Here is a 24,921-nt window from a genome sequence, read left to right as displayed (position 1 = left end):
TGTCCTGTCAAATTATGGCCAAGACTTTACTGGAGTACCAGGGGTCCAGTGGGCTCAAAGTTAACTGTCTGAAATCAGTGCTCTTTCCACTACGGGGTTGAGGCAGGGCCACCCCCCACAACTGCCCTTACCTCGGCCTCTGTATTTGAATACCTTGGCATTCACGTGAGCTCAAGGTCATCGGATTTCCATCGACTTAATCTGAACTCAGTAATCCACAGGTTTGCTTCAGACACTGTTCGGTGGCAAGCCCTCCCACTAACCGATGGGCAGGGCAGTACTTTTTTAAATGCTCACACTCCCTCGTTTTCTATGTGTTACAAAGCGCTCTGCTTCCGATCCCCAAATCAATATTTGCTCAGATTGAGAAAACTCTACGTGGTCTACTGTGGGGGACAGAAAGCCACGCATAGCCCTTAAAACGCTGCAACGTTCTGTGTGCGAGGGAGGGCTGGGGCTTCCATGTCTACAGAGATATTACTGGGCCGCACAGCTTGGGGAAGTAAACTAATGGTTGCATGGGGGCCCATGGCTACCGGACGTTGCAGTTGAAAGGGGATGGATGAGACAGAGGTCACCCAAACAGGTGCTCTAATGCTCTAAGAGGGTGGGTCCCGGGGGAGGCCCCTATGATGCGACACACTCGACAGGTTTGGATCGACACACACCTGCATATAGGATGGGGGAGGAAACCAACACTCAACCAACCCCTCTGGAACAATAGATACCTTCCCTAGGTATGTAAAATGGGCCACTTCAGAAGCTGGGAGAAACGCGGGATTAAAATCCTGGCAGATGTGGTGCAAGATGGGTGGCTCATCCCGTTAGAGTCCCTGCGAGATACCTTTGGGCTACCAGGTGGTGAATGCTATAGGTGTATGCAGCTGGCACATGCCATTAGATCCCAATTCCCGGGAGGTTGCTAAGTGCTCACCCATAGGCACCAACATTTTCCTTGAACGTATTGTGGCGAGGGCCCGTTCCACATTATATCAGATGTTGATGGCATTTGGTGTGCAGGAGCTTTCCCCACTCGAGGATAGATCGGAGAGCAATATTGGTCCACTAGATACAGAGGAATGGATCAAGACACTCATGTTCCCACGGGAGATTGGAATGGCCGCCAGGCTCCACCTTATTCAGTATAAAATCCTGCACCGCATATATTCTTCATAAACGGCCCTGGCCTGCTGGGGTTCAACTGACAACTGCTTGCGATTTGGGATGGGACACCTTTTCCACATATTATGGGAGTGTACACAAATCCAGATATTCGGGGGGAAGTGACTATTGGGGACTCTGGTCCCTTGTGACCCTAAATTCACAATACTCTGTATCTGGGGGGAAGCGGGGTTCACCAAATATGAAAATGTATTCTTATCTGTCACACTGGGGATGGCAAAGCAGATTATTGCTACAATGTGGGGTTCGGCAGACCGTCCACGACTCAAATGTTGGTCTGCCAAAATTGACAGATGCATGTCCCTTTAGAGGCAGGTATACAATGCAAGGGGCTGCCCCCAAAGGTTTCAGAAAGTGTGGCACTGGTGGAAGGGGAGGGATTAATGACATGTGGTTGGGATTTTCCCCCATCCTCAGAAGTATTGTTATCATGGTTGTCTTTTTTGCCAGTGCATGATATTCTTGTGAATGTACAATGACAGATGTTCTAGTATGCACTGCCATTTCTTGTTTGTTATGTATCAATTTAACCAATAAACAGATAAATAAAAAAACAAATTAGTTTAGTGTGAATGGCCAAGGCCTCGGGTGTTGGAAAGCCCCACCGAGGGCCAAGGCACCCTAGGCCCTTTTTCTGCACGGATATTGTAAGACCTGGCAGTCGGCGCTGAGACTTTTCTTGGCTTACTGCATGCTCCCAGTTTGTTTCTTTAACTTCCCTTTGGTGCTTTGCCTCCCCCGACGCTTGTCGGCCGCAGGAGTATTCACGAGATGTGCCTCATGCGACATCTCGTTCCCGGCCTCTGACCCCCATGCACTCTGTCTTGAGTGTTTGGTGCCTTACCACTGCTGGGACGCATGTCCGACTTGCATTGCTCTCGTTCAGAGGGCATTGAAGAATTGTTTTATGCAGTGGAGGTAAATCTTCCACACTTCTCCTCCGCCCCACCTGAAAGACTTTGTTTCAAGGACCTCTCGTCAAGACAAGGTAGGTCCTCTGTTCAGCGCGGCTCCACAGCTCAGCGACTCCTTCCCCGGGGGTTTCCATGGATCTGGGTTCCTTGGATTCAGCTTCTGGCAGGCCTGAAGCCTCTAAGGTTACCGGCTCCCAAGCCGAGGGGCCCGGGGTCATTATGGGTGCTCTGGGGACAGAACTTAGGCTGCCATCTCCCAAGCTCAGGGGGGGTAAGGGGCCCTACTGGGCTGTCTTCAGAAGGGCGATCAAGTGCATACGCTTCTTCAACCCTAGGGGGTAGGAGGTTGTCGAATGCCACCTCCAAGAGTCTGTCCTCTGCACAATCCAGCACAGATACCGGCACAGGTGGCGAGGGCATCCAGCCTACCGGAGCTTGCAAGTCCGGGCGTTACGCCCGACGGGCCAAGGGCTCAGCGTCTACCAAAGTGATTTTTGAAGTAGACGCTTCTGCTTAGGGTGCAAGACCCAAGCTGGATCCTCCTGTGTCGAGGTCTCTCGTAGCTCAGGGTCTTTGTGCCCTCCTGCCCAGGGTGTGGTGCAAGACTTCAAAATGGGTGAGAGGCACATGGCAGATCCTGCCAGGCCAACGGCCATCTTGGATCCAACTCGGGACCTACCTGTGCTTTCACCCATCGAGTGGACTTTGCAATATCCCATTCCCCTTCCCTTTAGAAGCAGCAGCGGATTGTACGGTACAGGCATCTGGTCTCCTCAGGGATACATCTACCCATCAGTCTCATGGCTACACGCACCAGGCTCCTCAGTGCTTTGACCGGGAGGCCCAGCACCTCGGAGGGCCGGGCCCCTAAGGACCTGGTGGCTTGCAAGGACCACTTCATCAAGCTCTTCCTCATGCTTTCTTCTCAGATGAAGGGGCTCCTGAAGGATATCGTGAAGGTCATCCCGCAGGTGCTGTCTCCACAGCTCCCTCCTCTGGGTACTGCTCCCGTTCCTCAAGCGCTACCGGTTCCAGTCCCTCCCCCTCTGCCAGAGGGCCAGAGGAACCCCCCTAGGTATCGGGAGTGCTAGCAATGCTCTTGGATAAGTGCACCAGGATCCGGTCTGGCATCCCTCTCCAGAAGGATGTCCTGCAAGTGGAGTGAAAGGTCTGGGAGAAGCCCAGGGCCAATGCACAGATGAACAAGAAGTTGGACAGCAGGTTTAGGCTGACGGACGGAGAGCCAATCCCCTGGCCTCCTGCCCGCAGCTGCATTTTTCAGTGGTGGCTGCGGCCTCCTTGTTTTCTAAACCATAGTCTTCATCGTCTTCCTCCACGGGAGCCACCTCCAGTTGATTTTCCAAGCAGAACAAAGTCCTCGAGTCTTTGGGAAAGCTCTGTTATTCCATCTCAGGACTACATATGCAACAAGCCAACACAGACGCCCTCTTTGCTGCGGCTAGCCAGAAGCTGTGGTGGGAGCTCAGGGAATTTCTGCCCAACCTCCCTTCGACGAGCAAGCCTCCTTCAAGGCCGGTCTAGCAGATGCCTGTGCATTGGAGTCCACACGAAGGACTGCGTGGATACACTCCATTAAGTTTTCATCGGACGTGCAGCTGCGGATCCTGGATCTGCCCTTCGAGTGTGTGGATCTTTTTCGATGTGTGGACTGAAGACGAGTTGACAAAGAAGAAAGCCTCCACTCAAACCGCCAAGTCCTTGGCCATCCTGATAAAACTGGGACATAAACCCTTCCCTCAATCCCAGGGCAGGACCCAACCCCTGCGCTTTCTCTGGCTTCAACTGGTTCGGGGGTCAAGGGACACGGAGGCCTGACAAGTCACCCAGCGACAACAGGAAGAAGCAGCAGAAGACGTTGCATCGGTTTTTCCGCCCCCCCTCCTCTGCCGCTAAGAAGCAGTGACGTCAAAGTCGGAGAACACAGCTCACTCGTGAAGAACACCTCGAAGCATCTTTTCAGCAACTTGTGGATCCTATCCGTCTCCACATGTTTCAGTCTTCCTCTTCCTTTTCCTCTACCATCCTCTCCGTTGGATCAGGTCCTTTATATACAACAATAATATTCTCTAGCCCCCACTCCTTGGGCCAACAAAAACAACTATTCTAACTCTACACAGCGCTGTCTTTCCTCTCCTAAGAGAAGTTCACCAAACCAATTCTATTCTAGTTATGTCATCTTCCCTCCCAATGGAAGAGGTCCCTTCAATATCTCATCAAAACTCTTAGAATACTATACTGCGCAGTCTTACCCCACAACACAGCCAATCCCTTTCAGTCCACTCTACTAATCAGTACAATAATCAACAAAAACATGCACAATGTTGTCTTTTCATGCACTCGCCTGCTTTATGACCTCAGTGTCCCCTCAATGCTGAGTCCCCCCTCTCAACTGCCTGCACCACCTGGATCATGGTCAGCCCACAGGATCAGGCAGCACTTCGGGAAATACGGTGTCTGCAAAACCTCCTCATTTAGTGCACTCAATCTGGTCTCGGCAGGCCGGTGCCGCGCCCCCAAGGTGTGTGCCAGGGAGTCCCCACCTCGTTGGGGAAATGGATGTTACGCTCACCTGGTATCCACGGGGACGCCCTTATGCCCTGGTTGCTGGATTCACCCTGGACCCTTCCCGATTCCGGATGGTGCCTTCTAAGGCGGTCGGGCCTGAAAACACAGGAGGACTGGACTTAGGAACAGATTTCGTTTCCTCCCCCCTGCACCCTGGATGCGATCTGATGGCCCACTCCTCACCTTGTTGTGATGCCTGGCGTGCTCTCCGTCCTGCCTTCTGTGCAGGGGCGCGTAGTTTACTGCGGGTTTGAACGACCGAGTTGACTTCACTGGTGCTAACCCATTCAAGTGTCTTTAAGGAGGTAAGTCTGGTTATAGCAGTCTTAAAATGTCCTTGCTTTCCTTTCTTGCGATTAATGTCTCTTCCTTATGTATTCCCCCTTAGGTGCACAGAGGTTCGGTGGATGCGCAGTTTGCATCGGCTCCTACCAGGATGATGGACGCAGGAGTGTATGATGGGTGGTAGGTTAAGCGCGAAGGGGCAGCGCGGTAATGTCTTCCTTTGCTAACCTGTATTCTTTATTCATTTTCAGGTCGCAAAGGTCTTTCTGGGTGTGTGAAGATTTCTGTAGCGGACTCGGCCAAGAAATGCCCAGCCAGGTGAGGTTCTCGTGGTTACTGCCGTGAGTAACCTGTTTTAACGTTGTCCTTCTTTCTCTCTCCCTACAGGTGCTTCGTTCCGGTGCGTGCGTGGTGTCCCGATGATGCTGCCGACTGGATGGAAGACCGCGAGCAGCAGGAAGATGGATAATCGACGGATGGAAAGTTGCAGGTAAACAGACTGCTAATTATGTTCTTTTGTCTCCCCTGCAGGTCCGCTGTTCAACGGTCGCCGGATTATGGTCTCTGGACACGATGAGCGTCACGCTGCTGGCTGTAGAATAACGCGAAGCACGTTCTGTAACTTGGGTGTGGTTTATATAGCCCTCTATTAAAGTAGTCCAGGTAAAGTAGTCCGGGCTACCACACCCAAAACACTGCACCGCACAGTCTGGTTCTAGGAACTAGGCTGTGTGGGTGCCTCCATATTGACTACAGACCTCCAAATGAAAAAGTAGTCCCTTCAAGACAGTGTTCGGATCTGAACATGAGCCTGGCGCCAGAGGCGCCAGTACTGACTCCAGGAGAGTCCATGAGCATAGTGCAAGGCCCTTGGGGCCCCAAGAGAACCTTGAGTCCATGTGACCATGCCAGTGGGGTTTAGGGTCACGGGTCGTGACAATGGAGATCTCACTGGGGCCTCCAAATGTAAAGGTGTAGTGCCCCAAGTAATCCAAGAAATAATCCACAAGTAGTCAAAAATGGAGTGTACAAGCAATAAGAAGCTTATTAAAAGAAAACCACTCTGAGAAAAAAACAGCCGTTGTGGAACTGAACAGGAAACCATTTCTCAACATTATACTTCCGCACTACACCTCTTTAAAGAGGAAAAATTGCAACAATTAATATAATTCTAACATGCTGATTGGTCGCTCGAAATCAGACCCCTAAAGAATGTAGATATTCTGGTTTTGCCTGGGGCGTCTGACTGTACACGTATGTTTATATGCTGAGCTGGGGTGGCTGAGGCCAGCTTCATTATTTTTCTACAGAAGACAATGTGTCACGACCTTAACCCCTGGCCTGGGAACTCGGGGCCTCTGGCCCTCGCCACAATATTCCTGCAAGGCCCCAAGGGCCCAATCATGCCCCTCTCGGCTGTCCTGGAGCCAGTCCTGGCACCTTTAGCGCCAGGCTCATATGGCAGGTGGAGTTTCCATTGGTGAATGGACCAACATGGCTTCCCTCCACAAAGATTGACGTGGAACTGCATCATGCAGTCTAGCATCCAGGGCGTGGTCTGCCCTGGAGGCACCTGGGATACATGCTGGCTATTTAAGCCACGCCCGAGCCGAGGCACGCGCTTTGCGTTGTTCTGCTCTTGCAGCGCGACGTTCACCAAGACCTGCTCGCTGCATCCTTGGTCTGCATCTTCAGGGAGAAGAACACCCTTATTCCTCCTTACCTGTTCTGCATCCAGCTCCTCGATCGCTCCTGAATCTTCTGTGGAACTCGTCTTCTTCCGCAAGCAACATCTTAGAGAGGAGAGGCAAGAAGAGGACAATTAGTAAGCATTCGTCTTCCGATTCCATCGCCTCCAGACTTCGCTTACTTACTGAAGCTCTCCTGGAAATTCAACCGCCGCCCAGACATCTTCCATTCTACGCTCCACTTCCATCTGGCCGCATTTTTTCCAGAAACTTCTCGGCGACCTGCAAGGAAGAATGGCACAGGTTAGCCTTATTCAAAGATGCTCATAGCGCCGCGCTTCGCGCTTTCTCTTACCTTCTCGAGCACTGCCCTTTCCATCAGCTCGACGTCTTCATCACCCCTTCTGCATCAACGAGAGAAGGTCAACAGGGCAACAACAATTACGGACACTCATTCTTCTAAAATCTAAAGACTTACCTCAAGAGTGGAGTCGTAGCCGGCCTGGACTCCCGGGCCCTCGCCAGTGAAGTAACTTGGCGGAAAGGTGCCCAGCCACGACGCGCCCCTGCACAGAATGGCAGGACGGAGAGCGCACCTTATCGAAATACAAGGTGAGAGAGGCTCCAAGGGTGTCGCTAGGGGAACACTTGGGCGGCGGGCCCCGAGAGAAGGGGATTGGGGCTAAAACTGAACTCCTGTCTTCAAGAATAAGCCCACGGTAGCGCGAGTCCCCGGGGGAGGTGAATCCGTTCCAGAAGCGCTCCAGACCAGTCTGGTGGCGTCCAAGTGGATACAAGGTGAGCGTTACACATTGCTGGGCAAGAGGAGGAAGAGTGGACTACTTGTTCTTGCTGATTTCTGCTTCTGTAAAGAGTAGAACCCCGATCCTCCATTACCAGTGTGTTTTCGTTATTTGGGGAAGGGGAGCCAAGAACTCTCCTAGTGGTGTATAGCTACTAAAAGAACATGGTCTGGCACAGACCATAGCTGCTTTTACCCACAGTCTGTGTTCTGCAGACTAGTCTTGTCAGCAAATGTGATGTTTGGTGGAACAACCTGTTATATTTAGATTGCAGAGAAATGCTGCCTCTGTCCATGTAATTACTGTAATTGTTGGTATACATGCAGCATCACCTCTTAACTTCCCTTGAAATAAGATTTTTATAAAATGTGTATGGTTTTTGTACTTGTATGGTATAACACTTACACAAGGCATATAACAAACCTCTCCGCAAGTAAAGTGTATATAAATACCTACAGCTCATCCTTATCTTGCTTTCTACGAGTGATGCTTTGAAGCTCCGGCTTCTAATACTACATGAGGGAAAGGCACATGAAACTAATGACTGACGACCATGTTTTTCAGGTTTTCAGGAGTGCTGTCATAAGAGTCTTTGTCCCAATGTACAATATAATGTTTTGCCCTGGCTTGCAATGGGAAACAAGACTGGTGTTATATGGTATGATACGCTAGTTTAAAGAATATGAAAAATGTTGTCATTATAATGTTGCAGTTAACTTGCTGGTTGCCTTTGAATACATTCCTTTGGTGGTCCTTGTTTTTGTGGAAAACTGATGTTCGCAGATTTCTTTTAACATCATGTATTAAATCTTTCCTACCTCAGGCCAAGATCATGGATAGAAGAGCAAGACATGGGAGCATTCTTGAGTGTCGCCAAAGGTTCAGATGAACCACCTGTCTTTTTGGAAATTCACTATAGTGGAAGTGCTAGTGCAACAGATAATCCACTAGTCCTAGTTGGAAAAGGGGTTACTTTTGACAGGTAATTATAATGCAGTATTTTGCAATACAATTACTTAACTCCCTAAATGTTATGTAGAATCAAATCTAAAGTTGTTAGGTTCTTAAATGCACTGAAAAGGCTTTGCGAATCGCCCTCTGACCTACACGCACCAATGCAATAATAGATATGTAGGATAGGCACACAAATGGGAATGGAGACTGACTTAAGCTGTATAAAAGGCATGTAAAACGGACAAATTGAAGTTACATTAGCAAAAGCTGATCTATTAAAACTAGTTATCTCTGACATTCGACAGTACTAGCCGGAATCTACTGCTGCCAAATGAGTAGGGGCAGACTTTCAGAACCTTTGATGTGTGCTGCAGTTATAACTTATTTGTGTGGATGTTGGGACACGTTTGATGGGATTGTCCGAGTGTGAGACCTTTCTGTGATTAAGTGTTCCGCAGGATGTGGTTGGTGTGATGGGTAGATTTACTTGGAGGTCTGGTAACAATGATTGTGCTTCACTTTCAGAATGATTACAAGCTTACTTTAACACAGTGTATATTTGGATTGTTCATGCATTGGCAGTAACAATGAAGCAGATACTAAGGTCCGGAAGTTATCACATAAGCCTCTGTGAGAGGACTCAATTGATGGCTTGGAGTTACTTTCTAAACAGGAAACCTTCCAATCAGTGCTCCAGATAATATGTGGAAGTGGCAGTATTTTACTCCCTATTTTTTTTGGGAATAAAAACATTTTTTAGTGAGTAAAAATCTAAGTCTAATTCCCAACGGGAGTATTTTATAAGCGAGTAAAAATAGGTTTTAGCTGAAAAACGGAAATGTTTTTGTAATTATTATTTCTTTGCACCTAGTTATTCATGCATATTAAGATACAAGTTTACTTCTTCTGATAAGTCAGTAATAATAGTAATTTCTTCATGTGATACTACATTCACTACTGTTCCAAACAGATCCATGCAGCTTTGTGGGTAAAAGCTGGAGCACAAGGTTCTGCGTGTCCGTTTCATTTTTTTTGGTGGGTGTATTTTTGCTACCTATTTGAATTTTTTGCCTATTTTTAGGGAGTAAAGATACACACCTTATCTGCAGGGCTGATTCCAATGTAAAAAGTAGATTTCCGCTTTCATGTCCATCTGCACAGATCTGCCCTTCTGGCTGTATGGGACCCCTTCTAATTTATCATAGCATTTCTATGACGGGCCAGCCCCACATAAGCCCCGTTCTAACACCCCCTAATTTTAACCCCTGACCCTCTACCAGCCCAGTATTTAAATCTGTAAAATGTCCCACCTAAAAATGAAGTCAGTACGCTGCAGCCGGATGATGAACTACTTATGATTGTTGGTGTCCAGTTTGAAACTTTGTAAGTGATGTGGTTGATATATTTGTGATGGTATTGTTTTTTTTTTTTTTTTATAGTTGGACATTTTTGACTTTTAGTACTTTCTTAATTAAACTTGGAGATGCTGTTGAAGAAATCGGTTGACGTAAATACTTTAGTATCTATTTTATTTCATGTTCCCCCTTTCTTATGCATATTTGATAGTTTCGAATATTTCCACGCATTACAATATTCTCTGCACCGAGATATATGTCGTAGAAATTCTCCCAAGCTCAGTCCACCAGACCTACCTGCGCCTCCTATTCTCACCAACTCACAATCCCTAGATTCAGGCGAATGAGATCGGGCGGGGACAGCTTTCCGTTCATATTCTCCAAGAACTGGAACATCTGACCTTTGCATTAAGATCTGAACAATCGTACTGGGTATTGAGAAAATATCTCTTCTCCTCGAACTTAAGGCAACCCTATGCCTCATGTTCTATCTGTATATATTATGTACCACCTTGTGGGTATTCCTCTGATATGACCACCTGTAACCAGCAGCCTTATGCTGTTTTAAGCCTAACTGAAATCCTATGCACCTTACGAATTGTCTGTCATAAACGCTTGTAACCAATACCTTGATGCCTACGGGTTTAGTGCGCTTAACAAATGCAAAAATAAATAAATAAAACAACCAGAATAATAGTACAGATGTTTCAAAACTTTTTTATACAACATAGTTTTAGTATTCTGGTTATACCCTTTGGTCCAAAGACACCCTTTGTCTGATTGAGTTGGGTGGGCAAAGGAAGATCAAACTTCAAAATGCCAAGGTATTCATGTGGATATGTAGGGCAACTAGCAGCGTTGAGAAGCAGTATCATTATAATCTGACCTTTTTGTTTTATTCCTACTACCAACGTGGCCTAATTGTCAGTGAGCGTTCTATTACCTTTGCTCATTTTCGTCACAAGTATCTGAGCCATATTATTTATTCTCTATGGGTATTCATTTGTTAGGGTGTGTGTGGGTGGGGTGGGGGGTGTTTATGTGTATGTACACACTATATAAGCAGCCACCCCCATCTTCTGTGCTAGGATTCGTCAAAGATGGCCTCATGCCCAAGATGATGCTTACTAGAGATTGGTAACCCCTATAATCTAAAAACCTGCTAGATATGGATGGAGGCCTGAATGCTGGAGCCTCATCTACCTTTCTCCCTCCGGGACTTCCTGTGTGTACCCTAACATTTCCCCAGATATCAAATAATGTTAAGATTGTGCCAAACCCGGACACCCTACTTCTTACAATCTCCACACCACTTGCTTCATTCTTCTTCATCCTTCCATTCTCCTGCCTGTCCCTCCTCTGTCATGTACTCTTGCTCTCCCCTCACCTCTCACTACACCCCTCACCTTTCTTCTCTATCTATGCTTACCACATTCTCTCCTCCTTTCTTACCAATACCATTGCCCCCTTTCTTGCTTCACTACACCCACACCTCTACTCCTACTACCTTGCAATTTCACCACAATCTCCCCATTCCCTCTCGCTCTTCCACTCTCTAATTTCCCCTACACTTTTCTCCCTATTTTTTTCTCACTCATCTTTTATACACATCTCACATTACAATACATACAACTGCTACCACACTCTCACAATCCTTACCTCACCTTCATTCTCTCTATATAATACTCAAACAATCGCCACTACCTCCTGGTACACCCTCCTAGTTGGTCTCTTGGTCCGTCTCTTCTCTACCTGTCCATAGCCAAACAATTCACATGTTCGCATTCACTCCCCTTATGTACTGATTGCTTCCTTATTTTAACCTACCCTCTTCCATTGGTTCCAGTGACTATGTGGGCCAATCCTGTACCTGTCTTTTTCAGGTGAAAATCTTTTTATTTAAAAACTCTAAGCCCCTGCCCCTTTTCCAGCCCAGTTTTTGTTTGCGGTCTCTGATGGTGTGGTAGCTGCCGGGGGCTCAGGCTGCTAGTTTGCCTTGTACCATCATGTGCTGGTGAGGTTTCTTCCCAATTAAGTTTTGGAAGGATTTTGTTTCTCCTGCTCCCCTGTACCCACTCAGTCTGTTAGTTTTTTGTTGCCCCCACCATTCCCCTGGGGCATATCTGGTGTTGGAATGCCAGATGTTGGGTGTCTCATCTGTTTGGCAGGATGAATCCAAGTCTATTTCTTTTCTCGATTCCGTTCCCGAGGTTCCAGTCGGCCATTTTGGGAATTGCAGTTATTGAACATGAGAGCACAAGCCAGAACACGTACTGGGAGGCATCCGGTGACGGAGGGTGGTTCCCATATCAATATTCAAGAGACATGAGGGGGCTTGAGGAACGCCCCGTCTTGACGGGTCCTGAATGAATACTTGAAAAGCAAACATTACTTGGATGTAAGCCTAAATGTCATTTATAACAGAGGAACGTTTGAGGGCAGGCCATGCAAGGTTGCTCTTTCTCCTGCACACTCCTCCAGCTTTTTATGGGCCCTCCTATCCCCCCTTTCGCCCTATGTACGGCCTTGCAACTCCCACCTCTCTCTCTCTCTCTCTCTCCCATTCTCCCCACCTTACCAATCCATTCATCATTCCCGAACGCAGTCTCCGTCCCGTTGAGCTGAAGTGAGACATATAGTGCATCAGCCTACTTGCAATGAACTTTTGTGTGCAATTCTGTATTAAGGCCATTGTTCTGAAGATCTCAGTTACATTATTTATTTGTAAAACGAATGAGCTATTTCAAAGCTTTCTCATCTCAGCATTTTGAATTTGTAATATTAGGATTGTTGGTGTTGATTTTTGAATACTGAGATAGAAACCTCTTTTTCACACAATCGAAAGGTTGCTTTAGAAAGACTGCTCAGAGTTGTCTATGTAGGTATTGGGGGGAGGGTGGGAATGTGTGGTGGTTGAGGGGGACTAAATCTTGCTTGGAAGGTATGGCATGGGGGGAATGATTGGTGTGTAATTGTGTGTTTGTGGGGGGTAGACAGGAACTGTTTTTGGCATGGAAGGGGGGCAGACCGAGCGAAAAGGAGTTCGAGGGGATGGGGGTGAAACCCCCTGATTGAAAAGAAATCCTGCAGGTGGGGGCAGGCAGGGGATCGGCTGGCATTGGTGGGAGGAGGGGGTTCTGTGTGGTGAACGCCCCCCGAGAATGTCATAATCCCGCATTTGATGGCTGGACAAAATTGGCCGTAAGAAAACCCGTTTTGCATGCTGTGACGCTGGAAATTCATTGGAGGGACAGGGCCTCCCTCTCCTTGTCCTGTAGTCCTTTTTCATGTCTGTTCTGTATTGTTTTCTGCCCAGGAGTCCATGTGGGACTCCTGGCAGTGCAGCTCTTCCTCTTTTTGGTCATGGTGTACAGACCCTTGGGATACCCTTATGGCGCCCTTGGGTAGGGGTACAACCTAGTACCCCTAGTGTATGTTTTCGGGTACCTGTGAGTGGCCCACAGATCAGGGTACAGGCCGGTGGCAGCTCCATGCTGAATCTGACAGGTGCTCTGAGTATCCTCCATTTTGGGATACCCAGGCCTTGCATTGGAATCAGTTGATTCCTGAAAGAAGACAAGATGGTCCCTGTGGCCTCTTGCTTTCTATTGCCTGTTGCCTTGTTTTCCCAAAGTCCTTGGAAGCCCTGACTCTGTCCCTTCCCCTGACTGGCTGTTGGGTGGAAGTTGCATATATTTTATTGTGGGGAAGTCCAGGCCAGACTGCCTGGAGCCTTCCCAATGACTGTATGTTGTGGGTACACCTTTGGGGTGGGATCTGTTTGAATGGAATGTGTGACCAATATGCTCTTCATGTTATGGGTGTCTGGTTTCTGGTATGAAATGCAATGAATGAGACAGCCCTGCCTGAAACTGGCATGAATGCAGTGTGGAGTGCTGAATGGCTGGGTACGTGTCCCAATACACATTCCTTGTTGTGAGTGTCTGAGAGGGAGGAGAATGGCCTGAATGCACTGTGAGCCTGATTGCCTGCCTGAATGCCCTTCTTAATGGTTGGTTGCCCGAGTGTGAATGAGACAGAACAGTATATCTGGGGACCTCTCACTGCTAGAAATTGTTCAGAAACTGAAGTGGAAACCTGAAACTGCTTATCCTTGAAGCCCAGCTGGAAGAATGACTGCTGCTGCATTTGCTTCAACCCAATCCAAAAGCTGTAGAGTTTGTGAAGGTCTGATCTGAGACAGGACCTGGTAAGGAGACCTCTTCCCAAGCTACGAGAGGACATTGTGCAGACCGCTAACCTTCACCGAAGTGCCATGGAAGCCAGCCTTCGAAAGACTGTCGACCGGAGACAGGGACCGCCGAGGAATCTCGAAGTTGGCACCTGGACATCGACCACGGTTCGGAGGTAACGCCGTAATCGCTGGAAGCCCATTGAGTTGTGTTGCCCAGAAGCGGGTAACGCTTGACGCTGTGCTGCCAACGACCGGAGCCGCAATGCTCCACCTTTGCCTAAGGACACTTGAATCCAAGGACTCCCTTTTCTGCGCCGTTGACCGCATTGTCCCGCCAGAGAAAGTTGAGGCTGCCAACGCGGCAAGGTGAATCCGCCAGTGGGGTTCCTGCCACCCGAAGATGCAGACGACCCAACGCCCTTGCTGGGCCAAAGTTCTTCAGTGACTCTTGGCAGCAACGAACCATCGCTGTCGAGGTGCACCGCACACCTCGTCTTCGCAGGACACCGATAGTCGAGCTGGACCGAAACCGCGGCCCCAATGCCATCAAACTTTTCGAGGACTCAACGCCAAGCTCACCTTCGACGATGCGTGGCTCCTGCCTTAAAGGGGCCCACTCAAGAAGGATCCATCAACGCTTCATTGGAGAAATCTACTATTCCAGGTTCATTGGGGTGGTAGAGACTCTTAGAAGGAAATAAGACTCATTGAGAAACAATATATGGACTGGGCTTGTTGAATTGCATTATTTACAGGTTGCCTAGGTGGGGGGGATCATCATACAGAACTGTGCCTAGTGGTAGGGGCCCCGTATTCTGCCTATTGTTTTAACCAACCTACTTTCCTTCAATGTCTATTGTTGGTTCACATTATTAACTGATTTGTATGACATTTGAACTGAGTACAGTTGATGCATTCTAGTGGAATCTAAGAAGTAATTGTGGTACCACATAGAAGCTGTATATATTTATCATTTTAGATTAACTTGAGCACAAAGTGTGTTATTGTGATTGTGTACATAACGTGATCTTATTTATATAAAGAAATGTGTTATCACTAACATAGTGTGTGGACATTCCTTTATGGGTGCTTGGGGACTACGCTATACTTAAGAACCAGCCCACATCACCTCCTGAGAGCCAGGCCTTGATTGCTCGCCCACTTTTTACCAAATAGAGAATCTTGGCTGGGGTCCTCTGTTCCTCTCCTTTGCCATATAAAGAGCAGGAGTACAGATACCCTCTGCAGTCTTTACACATGCAGCCTTCAATATGCAGGATTCTTTGAGTTAACTTTCAATTTGTAATTGCCCCAGGCCTTGAAAAAGTCTGTAAGAGTTTAACCTTTGTTTCCATGGAGTTAGGTTTTGCTGATTTTTCGCGCAGTATCAGTATTTGAGCTCTTTTGCTTGTGGTGAGGGGAAATCCAGAATGGACTGTCTGCTTCATTCCCACTTGTGGTAAGGAATGTCCTACTAAACAAAAAGTTAAGCTATAGAATGCTGAGGAAATGGAGGGATTATGGCTATAGCCAAGCTTGATCCTTCCTAGGAGTACTAATCGCCTCCTCATCATCTTGTAGGTCACATCATTAGGCTTTTGGATTTCAGTGCTGACCTTGTGACACATAAATTCCAGTAGTAAATTGAAAATTAAAAGCAATTACAGATAATCTATTCTGAAGTAGGCCATATAGTTTCCCTTCATTTATTTTCTGGGCCATGTATTTGAAAGGGTAGCAATTTGAAGTGAATTGTTGGATTCCCGAAGCTCCAGTGCTGAAAAACACCAGTTATCCACCAGTTATAAGAGAAGATTTGAATGGACTACTTGATCAAATGGTGTCTTGTATTCCACGGATCCTCTGTTCTGTAGGTGAAATGTATCAAGGAATGGTCACTTCCCCACAAGTGGCTTTTTAAAAAGTTGGAGTTCTTTTCTGCATGGAGTTTTGAACCTGAATATGCAGCTAACCCTACAACTGCCACCCCATGCACTTTGCCCTTCCTCTGCTGTACACCATGCTTTACTTGTTGTATATATGGTTTATATAAAACCTTTATCCATTAAAAGAGACAAAAGAGACTTGTTTCATTGTACAACATTATAATATTTCAATTGATCCTAAAATCATTCTGATGTTGCTTAAATCGGTCAATAAAATCTAATCATCAGTACACATCACTAAATCACTACCCATCACTGCGTTTAACACTGTTATTAAAATTCATATTTCAAAATATATTTAAAAAAAAGGTAGAGTGCCCTTCTTCAAATTAATTCATCAAGACACCGATTTACAGGGTGTATCCCAATCTAATGTCAATCAGTCGATGTTTTCACCTGGTGACTCTAGTACTCCCCTAATAAAGTGCGCTAGTTCTACAATAATGTGTTTTTTATTCCCTGTGAACAACAAGTCGCATATTGTTTGTCGGTCCACTGTTGTGTGAAACCAGGTCCCCGGACCATCTATCTTTGAGTAAACTCATGTTTTGACCTTGCATAATTATTTGTCTCCAGGACTCAGCATCTCAAATACATAAACGAAACCACCGCTCCTCGCAGGGAATTCCTCTGATTGGCCCCACAGCGTCTAGGGTGTGGAGAATATTGAACCAGAAACGCTTATTTCTCCAGCATGGGGTCTGGCATGGATTCACATGCTCATGAATATTCCCCGTCGTCAGGCTGGGAATCCTCGGTAAAGAAAAAACCAGTATCAGTTTCGTTTCTGATCTGTCTTTCGTAGTAATAACCAATCACTGGTCTCTGCGTCATACTGACCACAGCCAATGACTGCCCTCTACCTAAGCCCCGCCTCTGGCAGCCATCTTCAGATTTTTACCGCACGTTCATGTGTTGGGATCCTCGTGCTATTGCTCTCGAGCGTTAGTGCTATTTTTTCACGTTTTTTCTCAAAAACTTCATTTTTTTCGGTCAAAAGAGCCTCAAGCTCCACCCACTCTCCATCCGATCAACGGGGACCCGTGTCGGATTCGTCTGCGCCCCTCAAGGGTGAAGATTTCGTCGAGCTACGCTTTTGGAGGACTCCAGAAGTTTTCTCAGGCCCGTCCCGGACATGGCCCAGGAGAAGGGAAGCTCGACGCCCGGAAAGCTGTTCAGGGTCTGCCCTGGATGCCAGCTGCAGAACGTCTTTAAGGAGGACGAACACTCCTTTTGTCTTTACTGCTTACATGAGGACAAGACGCACGTGGAGAAGGACTGTGCGTTTTGCGGCAACATGTCGGAGCGGACCATGAAGGACCGCCATCAATGTCTCGCCAACTGGCTGGAAGGGAAGAGCCCGTCCGGCGAGAAGAAGAGGAAGAAATCCGAGCGGTCTTCTAAGACCTTTGAGGACGCCCCGGCGACGGGGGTCCAACACAAGGCCAAGCACCGCGAGTCCGCTGGCACCGGGAGCGTCGAACGGTCGGGCTCTACGGGCGCCAGGCAGGGCGCACCCTCCCCGGTACCATCAACCACGAGCCAACGCTCTGGGTCGGGTAAGAGGAAGGCCGAGCACCCGGCGAAGCTCCTGGAGAGGCCCCGGTCGAGCTCGAAGGCCCCATCGGAGGGGGAGCGAGGCAGTGTCCCCCCCCCCCCTCAAGGATAAGGCGGTGAGCGCACCTAAGGTGGTGAAGGCCTTAATCCATCCGGCCAAGGCCTGTATCGAGACTGTCGCGGCGGCCCTGGCTCAGACTGTGGAGGCTACGCCAGTGGTGGCGACCTCGGGGCTCAGAGTCTCCCTGCCACCTCGGAGGGAGTCCTCTTTTATGCCCATCGATAGGACCCCCGTGAAATCTCCGGCGGAGAAGAAAAAGGGGGGGCAGGGTGTCGTCGTAGACTCGGCTTCAACCTCGGAGGAAGAGCTGATCGAGGTCTTAAGCCACGGCCTCGGCGTGGAAGAAGACCGGCCCGCGGGTGACGACGACATCGGGGCCCCTGATCGCCCGTCGGATTCCCCTCTGCCAGCGCCGCAAGACAACTCGGCGGCCATTTTGTTGGCTATACAGTCCTTATGCACGGAGATAAGGACGAGACTACCGTTGCCAGCGGAGGAACCACTCCCGTCGGGGGACCCAGAACCGGGACCTTCTGGCGTTCCTCCTCCCAAGAAAAGAAGGATTCACCCTCCACCTCCTTTTCAGCCGTCGCGCCCCGTCCAGCCCTCCTCATCGTCCACGACTCGAGGGGATGATACGGGGACTGACACGGCTGCGACGGGTACGGACGACGAGGTCTACGACGAGGATCTTCCGTCCTCACCTCCCACCAGGGCTTCTCCGCCCGACGAGATTGGATCGTTCCACTCCATGATCGCCAGGGCGTCCGATCTTTTCCAACTCTGCCCTGAGGAGAAGAAAAAGGAAGGATTCCTTTATCAACGGCGCGAGGCCAAGAGGAAGACGGTCCTCGCGGTGCCTCTACTGGACGACATTTGGGATGAGGGCCTCGCCCTCCTCAAGAACCCTTCCACGACGCCAGCGAGAAGAGACCGGTACGAAAAGAAGTACCGGGTCCCGGACGCGGCCCCCCTGTGCCTCCGGGCGCAGCCTACCCCGGACTCCGTCGTCTCCGCGGCGGCCAGGAAGAAAGCGGGGGGGGTGCGGCCTCCACATCGACTTCCCCGCCGGACGGCGAGGGAAAGAAGTTGGACTCTATGGGACGCAGGGTCATCTCGTCTGCAGCGACGACGATTAAGGCGGCCAACGCCTTGGCTATCGTGGCCCGCTACGACAGGGAGCTATGGTACAAACTGGCTCCTCTGCTGGACTTCCTACCGGACGACAAGAGGGCGGATGCCCTGGAGATCCTACAGGAAGGTGAGGTGGCGTCGGACCACGCCATCACTATTGCGACGGACATCGCCGATACGGGATTTCGCCAGTTGGGCAACGGCGTGTGCCTTAGGCGGCGTGGATGGCTCAAGGCTACGGACTTCCGTCAAGACGTACAGACCAGAGTCCTGGACATGCCGTTCGATGGGAACTACCTGTTTGGGAAAACAGTGGACGACTCCCTTCAGGCCATTAAAGCGGACACGGAGACGGCCCGGGCCCTTGGGGTTCTACAACAACGACGGCCGCCCTTTCGGAGCAGCGGAGGCAAGGGCGCCTCCAAAGGTTCCGGCGGCGGTTTCTCCACCTATCGTCAAGCGGCCCGCTCGTCGTCTCAGGAGGCCTATAGGGGACGATGCAAGTCGGGCGGACCCCGCCGTCGTCGCCAAGGAGGTCAAGGCGGCAAAGCCTCGTCGAAACAGGATTGAACCGGCCGTGGGGTCGGGCCCCCACCGAAGCACCCCGGTGGGAGGCCGGCTGGCGAGCTTCGTCAGCGTGTGGGAGTCCATCTCCACCGACCGTTGGGTGTTGGACGCCTTAGCCCGGGGCCACGCGCTCGAGTTTCAAAGAAGGTGCCCGCGCGTCCCCCCCGTGGCCAGGAAAGAGCTTCACGTCCCGCAGCTTCTCCTGGAGGTAAAGGCAATGCTCAGGAAGGGCGCCATCGAACCCGTCCCAAAGAGGCTTCGGGGCTCCGGAGTTTACTCGAGATACTTCCTCGTGAAGAAGAAGACGGGAGGATGGCGCCCCATCCTAGACCTGCGACGTCTGAACAAGTTCATCAAGGCTCAGAAGTTCCGGATGGTCACCCTCCAGCACGTCCTGGGTCAGCTGGAGGAAGGAGACTTCCTGTCGTCGTTGGATTTGGAGGATGCCTACGTCCATATTCCCATCCTAAGGGGGCACCGAAAATTTCTCAGGTTTGTGGTCCAAGGGCGTCACTATGATGTCTTCCTGCATCTACCTCATTCCCCTGTGCAGGCTCCTGATGCGCCCGTTGCAGGAGTTTCTGGACGCGCGCTGGATCCAAACGACGGGCAGCTTCGAGGAAAGGATCACACTCGACAGAGTTTCCGACGAGCGATCCGGTGGTGGGGCACCCGCGCGCATCTGACGGCGGGCATGGACTTCCAGACCCCAGCCCACCAGGAGACAGTGACCACGGATGCCTCCCTGGAAGGGTGGGGAGCGCACACCGAAAATCTGCACGCAAGAGGCCTTTGGCTCCCGACAGAGAAATCACTACATATCAACGTCCTGGAGCTCCGTGCAGTGTTCTGGGCCCTCAGGTCCTTCCTTCCGTCCCTCAAGGGCAGGGTGGTGAGGATCTTCACCGACAACACCACCACCATGTTTTACATCAGGAAACAGGGCGGAACCAGGTCCCCAGCACTGTCCAAGGAGGCGCAGGACCTGTGGCATTGGGCTGTCGCCCAAAGGATATTTCTGGTGCCGTTTCATCTGGCAGGGATAAAAAACACCATCGCCGACTCACTCAGCAGGGAGCTGCGCTCGTGCCACGAGTGGGAACTACGGCAGGATCTAGTGGATCGCCTCTTCCGACGGTGGGGCACACCCCAGATCGACCTGTTCGCGACGGCGACGGACTCCAAGTGCCGGAGGTTCGCCAGCAGGTTTCCCCAGGCGAGGAGCATGGGCGATGCTTTCTCGTTCCCCTGGGAGGGCCTGTTCCTTTACGCGTTCCCTCCATTGCCACTGCTGATCCGGCTCATCAACCAGCTCAAGAGGTCACGGTGCAGGATGATCCTCGTCGCACCTGCGTGGCCGAGGCAGATATGGTTCCCGGACCTTCTGGACCTGTCAGCGTCCCCGTCAATCAAGCTGCCGGGGGACGCGGACCTACTCTACCGGGTCCGCGTCCCCCGGACACAAATGGAAGAGGTTCTCTGTCTGGTGCCACGCACAGAAGATTAACCCTCTACGGATTACGGCTCCCCAAGTACTGCCGTACCTGCTGACGCTGGCCAAAGCTGGACTGGCACACGCGTCCATCAAGATTCATCTTGCTGCGATCTCCCGATACACCAGAACCACGGGGCGGACGTCCTTGTGGTCTCATCGTCTGGTGAAAGAGTTCATGAAGGGACTGTTCAGATCGTTCCCGCCGGTGAAGGCTCCGGCCCCGGCGTGGGAGCTCAACGTGGTGCTGACCAAGCTCATGGGACCTCCGTTCGAGCCTCTGCACTCGGCCCCGTTGAAGTTTCTGTCCTGGAAAACAGCGTTTCTTGTGGCCATCACCTCCGCACGACGAGTGGGAGAGATCCAGGCCCTTTCCTGCAAGGCCCCGTACTTGACTTTTCACGACACGAGGGTAGTGCTCAGGACGCACCCCTCCTTCATGCCCAAGGTGCCGTCGGACTTCCACCTCAACGAACCCTTGGTGTTGCCTGTGTTCTTCCCGTCGCCTTCGTCGCCGGCTGAGAGGACTTTGCACTCGCTGGATGTGGCTAGAGCGCTAAAGTTCTACGTGGACCGCACGAAGTGTTTTCGGAAGACGTCACAACTCTTTGTGAATTTTGGACCTGTCAATCAGGGGAAGGCACTCTCGAAGGCTTCCATTTCCAGATGGCTCTCCGGCTGTATCATGTACTGTCATCGGTTGGCAAACCGACCGCTGCCTGGCCGTCCGAGAGCCCATTCCACCAGAGCGATCGCAGCTACCACGGCGTTCCTTTCTGGTGTGCCCCTGCTGGACATATGCAGGGCTGCTACGTGGAGGTCGACGCACACCTTCACGAAATTCTACTGCGTCGATCGGGATTCCAGGGAGGAGTCCAGGGTCGGCCAAGCAGTGCTGCGCAACCTGTTCGCCTGAGGTGAGCCTTGTGAGGAGGTAAGATGCTTAATGTTGAGTTTGATGTAATGCTTAATGTTGAGCCTTTGCCACCTCCCGTGGTTGTGCATGTGTGTACTGCTATGTATTCTTTATTCATGAGCATGTGAATCCATGCCAGACCCCATGCTGGAGAAGGAACAAGTTACTTACCTGTAACTGTTGTTCTCCAGCATGGGTCTGGCATGGATTCACATGCGAACCCTCCCGCCTACCCCTCAGCGGCTCTTCACTTGGTCATACTGCCACTTCACGTGCTTCCAAATCTGAAGATGGCTGCCAGAGGCGGGGCTTAGGTAGAGGGCAGTCATTGGCTGTGGTCAGTATGACGCAGAGACCAGTGATTGGTTATTAGTACGAAAGACAGATCAGAAACGAAACTGATACTGGTTTTTTCTTTACCGAGGATTCCCAGCCTGACGACGGGGAATATTCATGAGCATGTGAATCCATGCCAGACCCATGCTGGAGAACAACAGTTACAGGTAAGTAACTTGTTCCATATTTCCCTAGTCCTACGGTCCAGAAACTACTAATCAGGTGGTTCATTAAATTCTAATTTAACTTGCTTGTAATGCTCGTAAGCCTTGTATCCCAATAGGCTATTGCACTGGTTACACCATTCCCAAATCTTAATTTTCCTTTTAACCAGGTTGGGATTCAATACCAACTCATCAACAGTAGATCCTACATTTCCCAGAGCGGAGTAACATTCTGAATAGAACTTATTTATAGGACACAATGACTTATTTCAGCCAAGATCTTCAAATAATGATTCCTTAACAGGGCTCCACATATTGTTAAGTAACACCAACTTCTTATAAGTGATGATTGAGTGACAAGATTGTAGCCCAAGCTCTGCCCTCGATAAAGCTATTGGCAGAGATCCAGGAAGCCAAATACTACGCTTCCATGCTTAGCCCTCCAGTCTGTTCAAGGAATATTTCTTGGGAATACAATACTTCCAAGCCATAGGTCAAAATTGGTGCTATTTTATCCCTATAGTAATGTAACACTGGGCATAGGGTATAGGCACAATACTTATATATTTTGTGCAGTGTGAGAAACCTGAAGGCACCCTCACACCTACTCCCCTTGGATCCTCTTCAGTTGGCCAGGGAAAGGCTATAGCTCTTGGATCCTGACCCTGTCGGTGGAGATGCGAGGGAGGATCACCTGGGTGGAGGGTCCTTGGGGATGGGGGAGAGAGTGTCTGCGGGAGGGTTCTGCGGGTGAGACTTTGTATCCCCATTTCCCTTGTGAGAGCAAACCTTACCCTCCCCCTACATTTATAGGTTGTTGCCAATCACTTCCTTTAATTTCCCCTCAGTCATACCACTCTAGTACTGGGATGGACGAGGAAGAGGCCTGGAAACAGTTGTGATGGTCAGGCATGTCCAGAGAACGCTAATATATAGTCTGGTAATTGCACACAATGGCTCGCACCTGCAACCTGTTAATGACCTACTGGTGCATTAAAGGTGGTGCCCGACTGCAGGGAAAGGGAGACCAGCAGGAGAGATGCCGGACTGGGAGAAATGAGCCTGAGAGTGTTGGAGTCCTGCAGAGAAGAAGTCTGCCGAGGAGAATCCTGCCTGGAGGCTAGGATGCCGGTGTGTGCTGTCAGGAAGCTGTGACAGCAGGGCCCGAGCGGGTTGTGCGAGGACCAGAGCTGACGGTCCTCACTGTCTGGTGCCCACAGACAGAGCTGTGGGGCACGGAGGACTCGCAGATGCTGCAGGCCACTGTTGGCATCCATGAGAGAGAGGCGGAGCTACCGGCAACCCACAGCAGGATTTGTAGCAGGCGAGCGCTGGGCAGAGCTGAGTAAAGAGTGGGACTGCCCGGAGGAGCCACTGAGAACTAGTGAGTGAAGCCGAGGGATCTCTCGTACCCATGCGCTCTTGGGGCTACTGTAAGGCATAGTGATGCCGGCTGAAAGGTAATGGATGCATAAGTGATTGTGAACCCGAAGAAAGGTTTTTTATAATACTACAAGCAAAATAATGAACTTTAAAGTGAAGGAGCTTAAATAAGAAGCATGTGTTATTGAATATCCAAGTTAAAAAAAATGCTGCACAAATTACTGAATACTGAACTGAAGGAAAGCTTTGAGAAACCCATTAATTAAATGGAAACAGGTGTGAGACACACATAATGAAAATTTTAAAAAGGTAACAATGTCGCTTGAATAAGGTGAAAAGCAAGTGATGAACATTTCTGAAGTTTGTGAAAACTATGTGGTGAAAGACAGTGAGCACCACAAAGTGAGTTGTGTGGAAGAACACACGGTGGCAAGGCCAAGAGAATGGCAAGGAGAATTCAGAGAGAGTGCAAACTGAAGCACAGGAGTGATGAGAGAAAAACCTGTGTTGGCAAGAAACCATGGATTATTGTAATTATTAGACTGTGTGGTCCGACAACTGCGCCTAGACCGAGAATACCATGTCTGGAAAAGTCAAGGAAAGGCCAGATAAAGAGTCTTCACTGATAACTAAGATTGCTGAAGTGAATGGGAAGGATAGCAATCTGTATCTACTGAACCTAAAGGATTAAAAAGGTGACCTGGAACTGTTCTTGAACTGATTTTACATTGGCAAGCTGGAAGAATTGTCCCCTTGGGGAAAGGAACCCTGAGGCTATTTTGGAACGGTTTACTTGGGGAAAGGAACCCTGAGGCATTCTGGAACTGCCTTGAACCTGGGGAAGGGCAGCTGGAAAATAAACCTAGAGCTGGAAGAAGCTTGGAACTTTATTTGAAAACACCATTTCATTTGTTGCTGACATCCCTACACATTGTATAGCTTAGTTGTGAGGGCATGTATAGCTTAGTTGTGAGGGTATGTATAGGTTTTGGACACACAGCGTTAAAGTTTAACTTACTGACTCAGACTATCCTTAGTTTCTTTAGGTAGGGAAATCCCACCTTAAGTTAGGCCTTACTCCATCCCGACATTTAAGTTAATAAATACATTTTGTTTGAACTTTGAATCTGTTGTCTGTGCCTTGCTTCATGATTCCTTCTCAGCAGCCAGATGTATTTGCTTACTACGCAGTCTCTATGATTTTACCAGGGTTCTTCGTAGCATACAATGGAAATCCCAAGTAGACGACCAGCTCGACGATGTTTAAAGGTACCCATCCTCACCCTGATACTTTTATATTTAGTTTTCCTTCTCTTCCTTCTGATAACCAAGACAGATGACTTCAATGCATTTATTATTAAGCCATTTGGCTACGTACTTGTCAAGTGCAGAGAGGGACCTTG

The 24,921-nt window shown here is 49.6% G+C and overlaps 1 protein-coding gene across 1 annotated transcript in view; it reads left to right on the top strand.

Annotated features, from left to right (window-relative positions):
• LAP3 (leucine aminopeptidase 3) overlaps nucleotides 1-24,921 on the top strand; it is a 518,160-nt gene that overhangs the window by 316,354 nt on the left and 176,885 nt on the right. Inside the window, exon 7 of the mRNA XM_069631910.1 lies at nucleotides 8,282-8,440. Coding sequence (XP_069488011.1) covers nucleotides 8,282-8,440 — 159 coding nt within the window. The remainder of the gene's footprint in view (nucleotides 1-8,281; nucleotides 8,441-24,921) is intronic.

The sequence above is a fragment of the Ambystoma mexicanum genome, chromosome 6q, assembly GCF_040938575.1.
Source record: "Ambystoma mexicanum isolate Mex_15411 chromosome 6q, UKY_AmexF1_1, whole genome shotgun sequence".
NCBI lineage: Eukaryota > Metazoa > Chordata > Amphibia > Caudata > Ambystomatidae > Ambystoma > Ambystoma mexicanum.
Note: the sequence above shows the minus strand (reverse complement) of the source record. Positions and strands in the feature narration are given on the sequence as shown.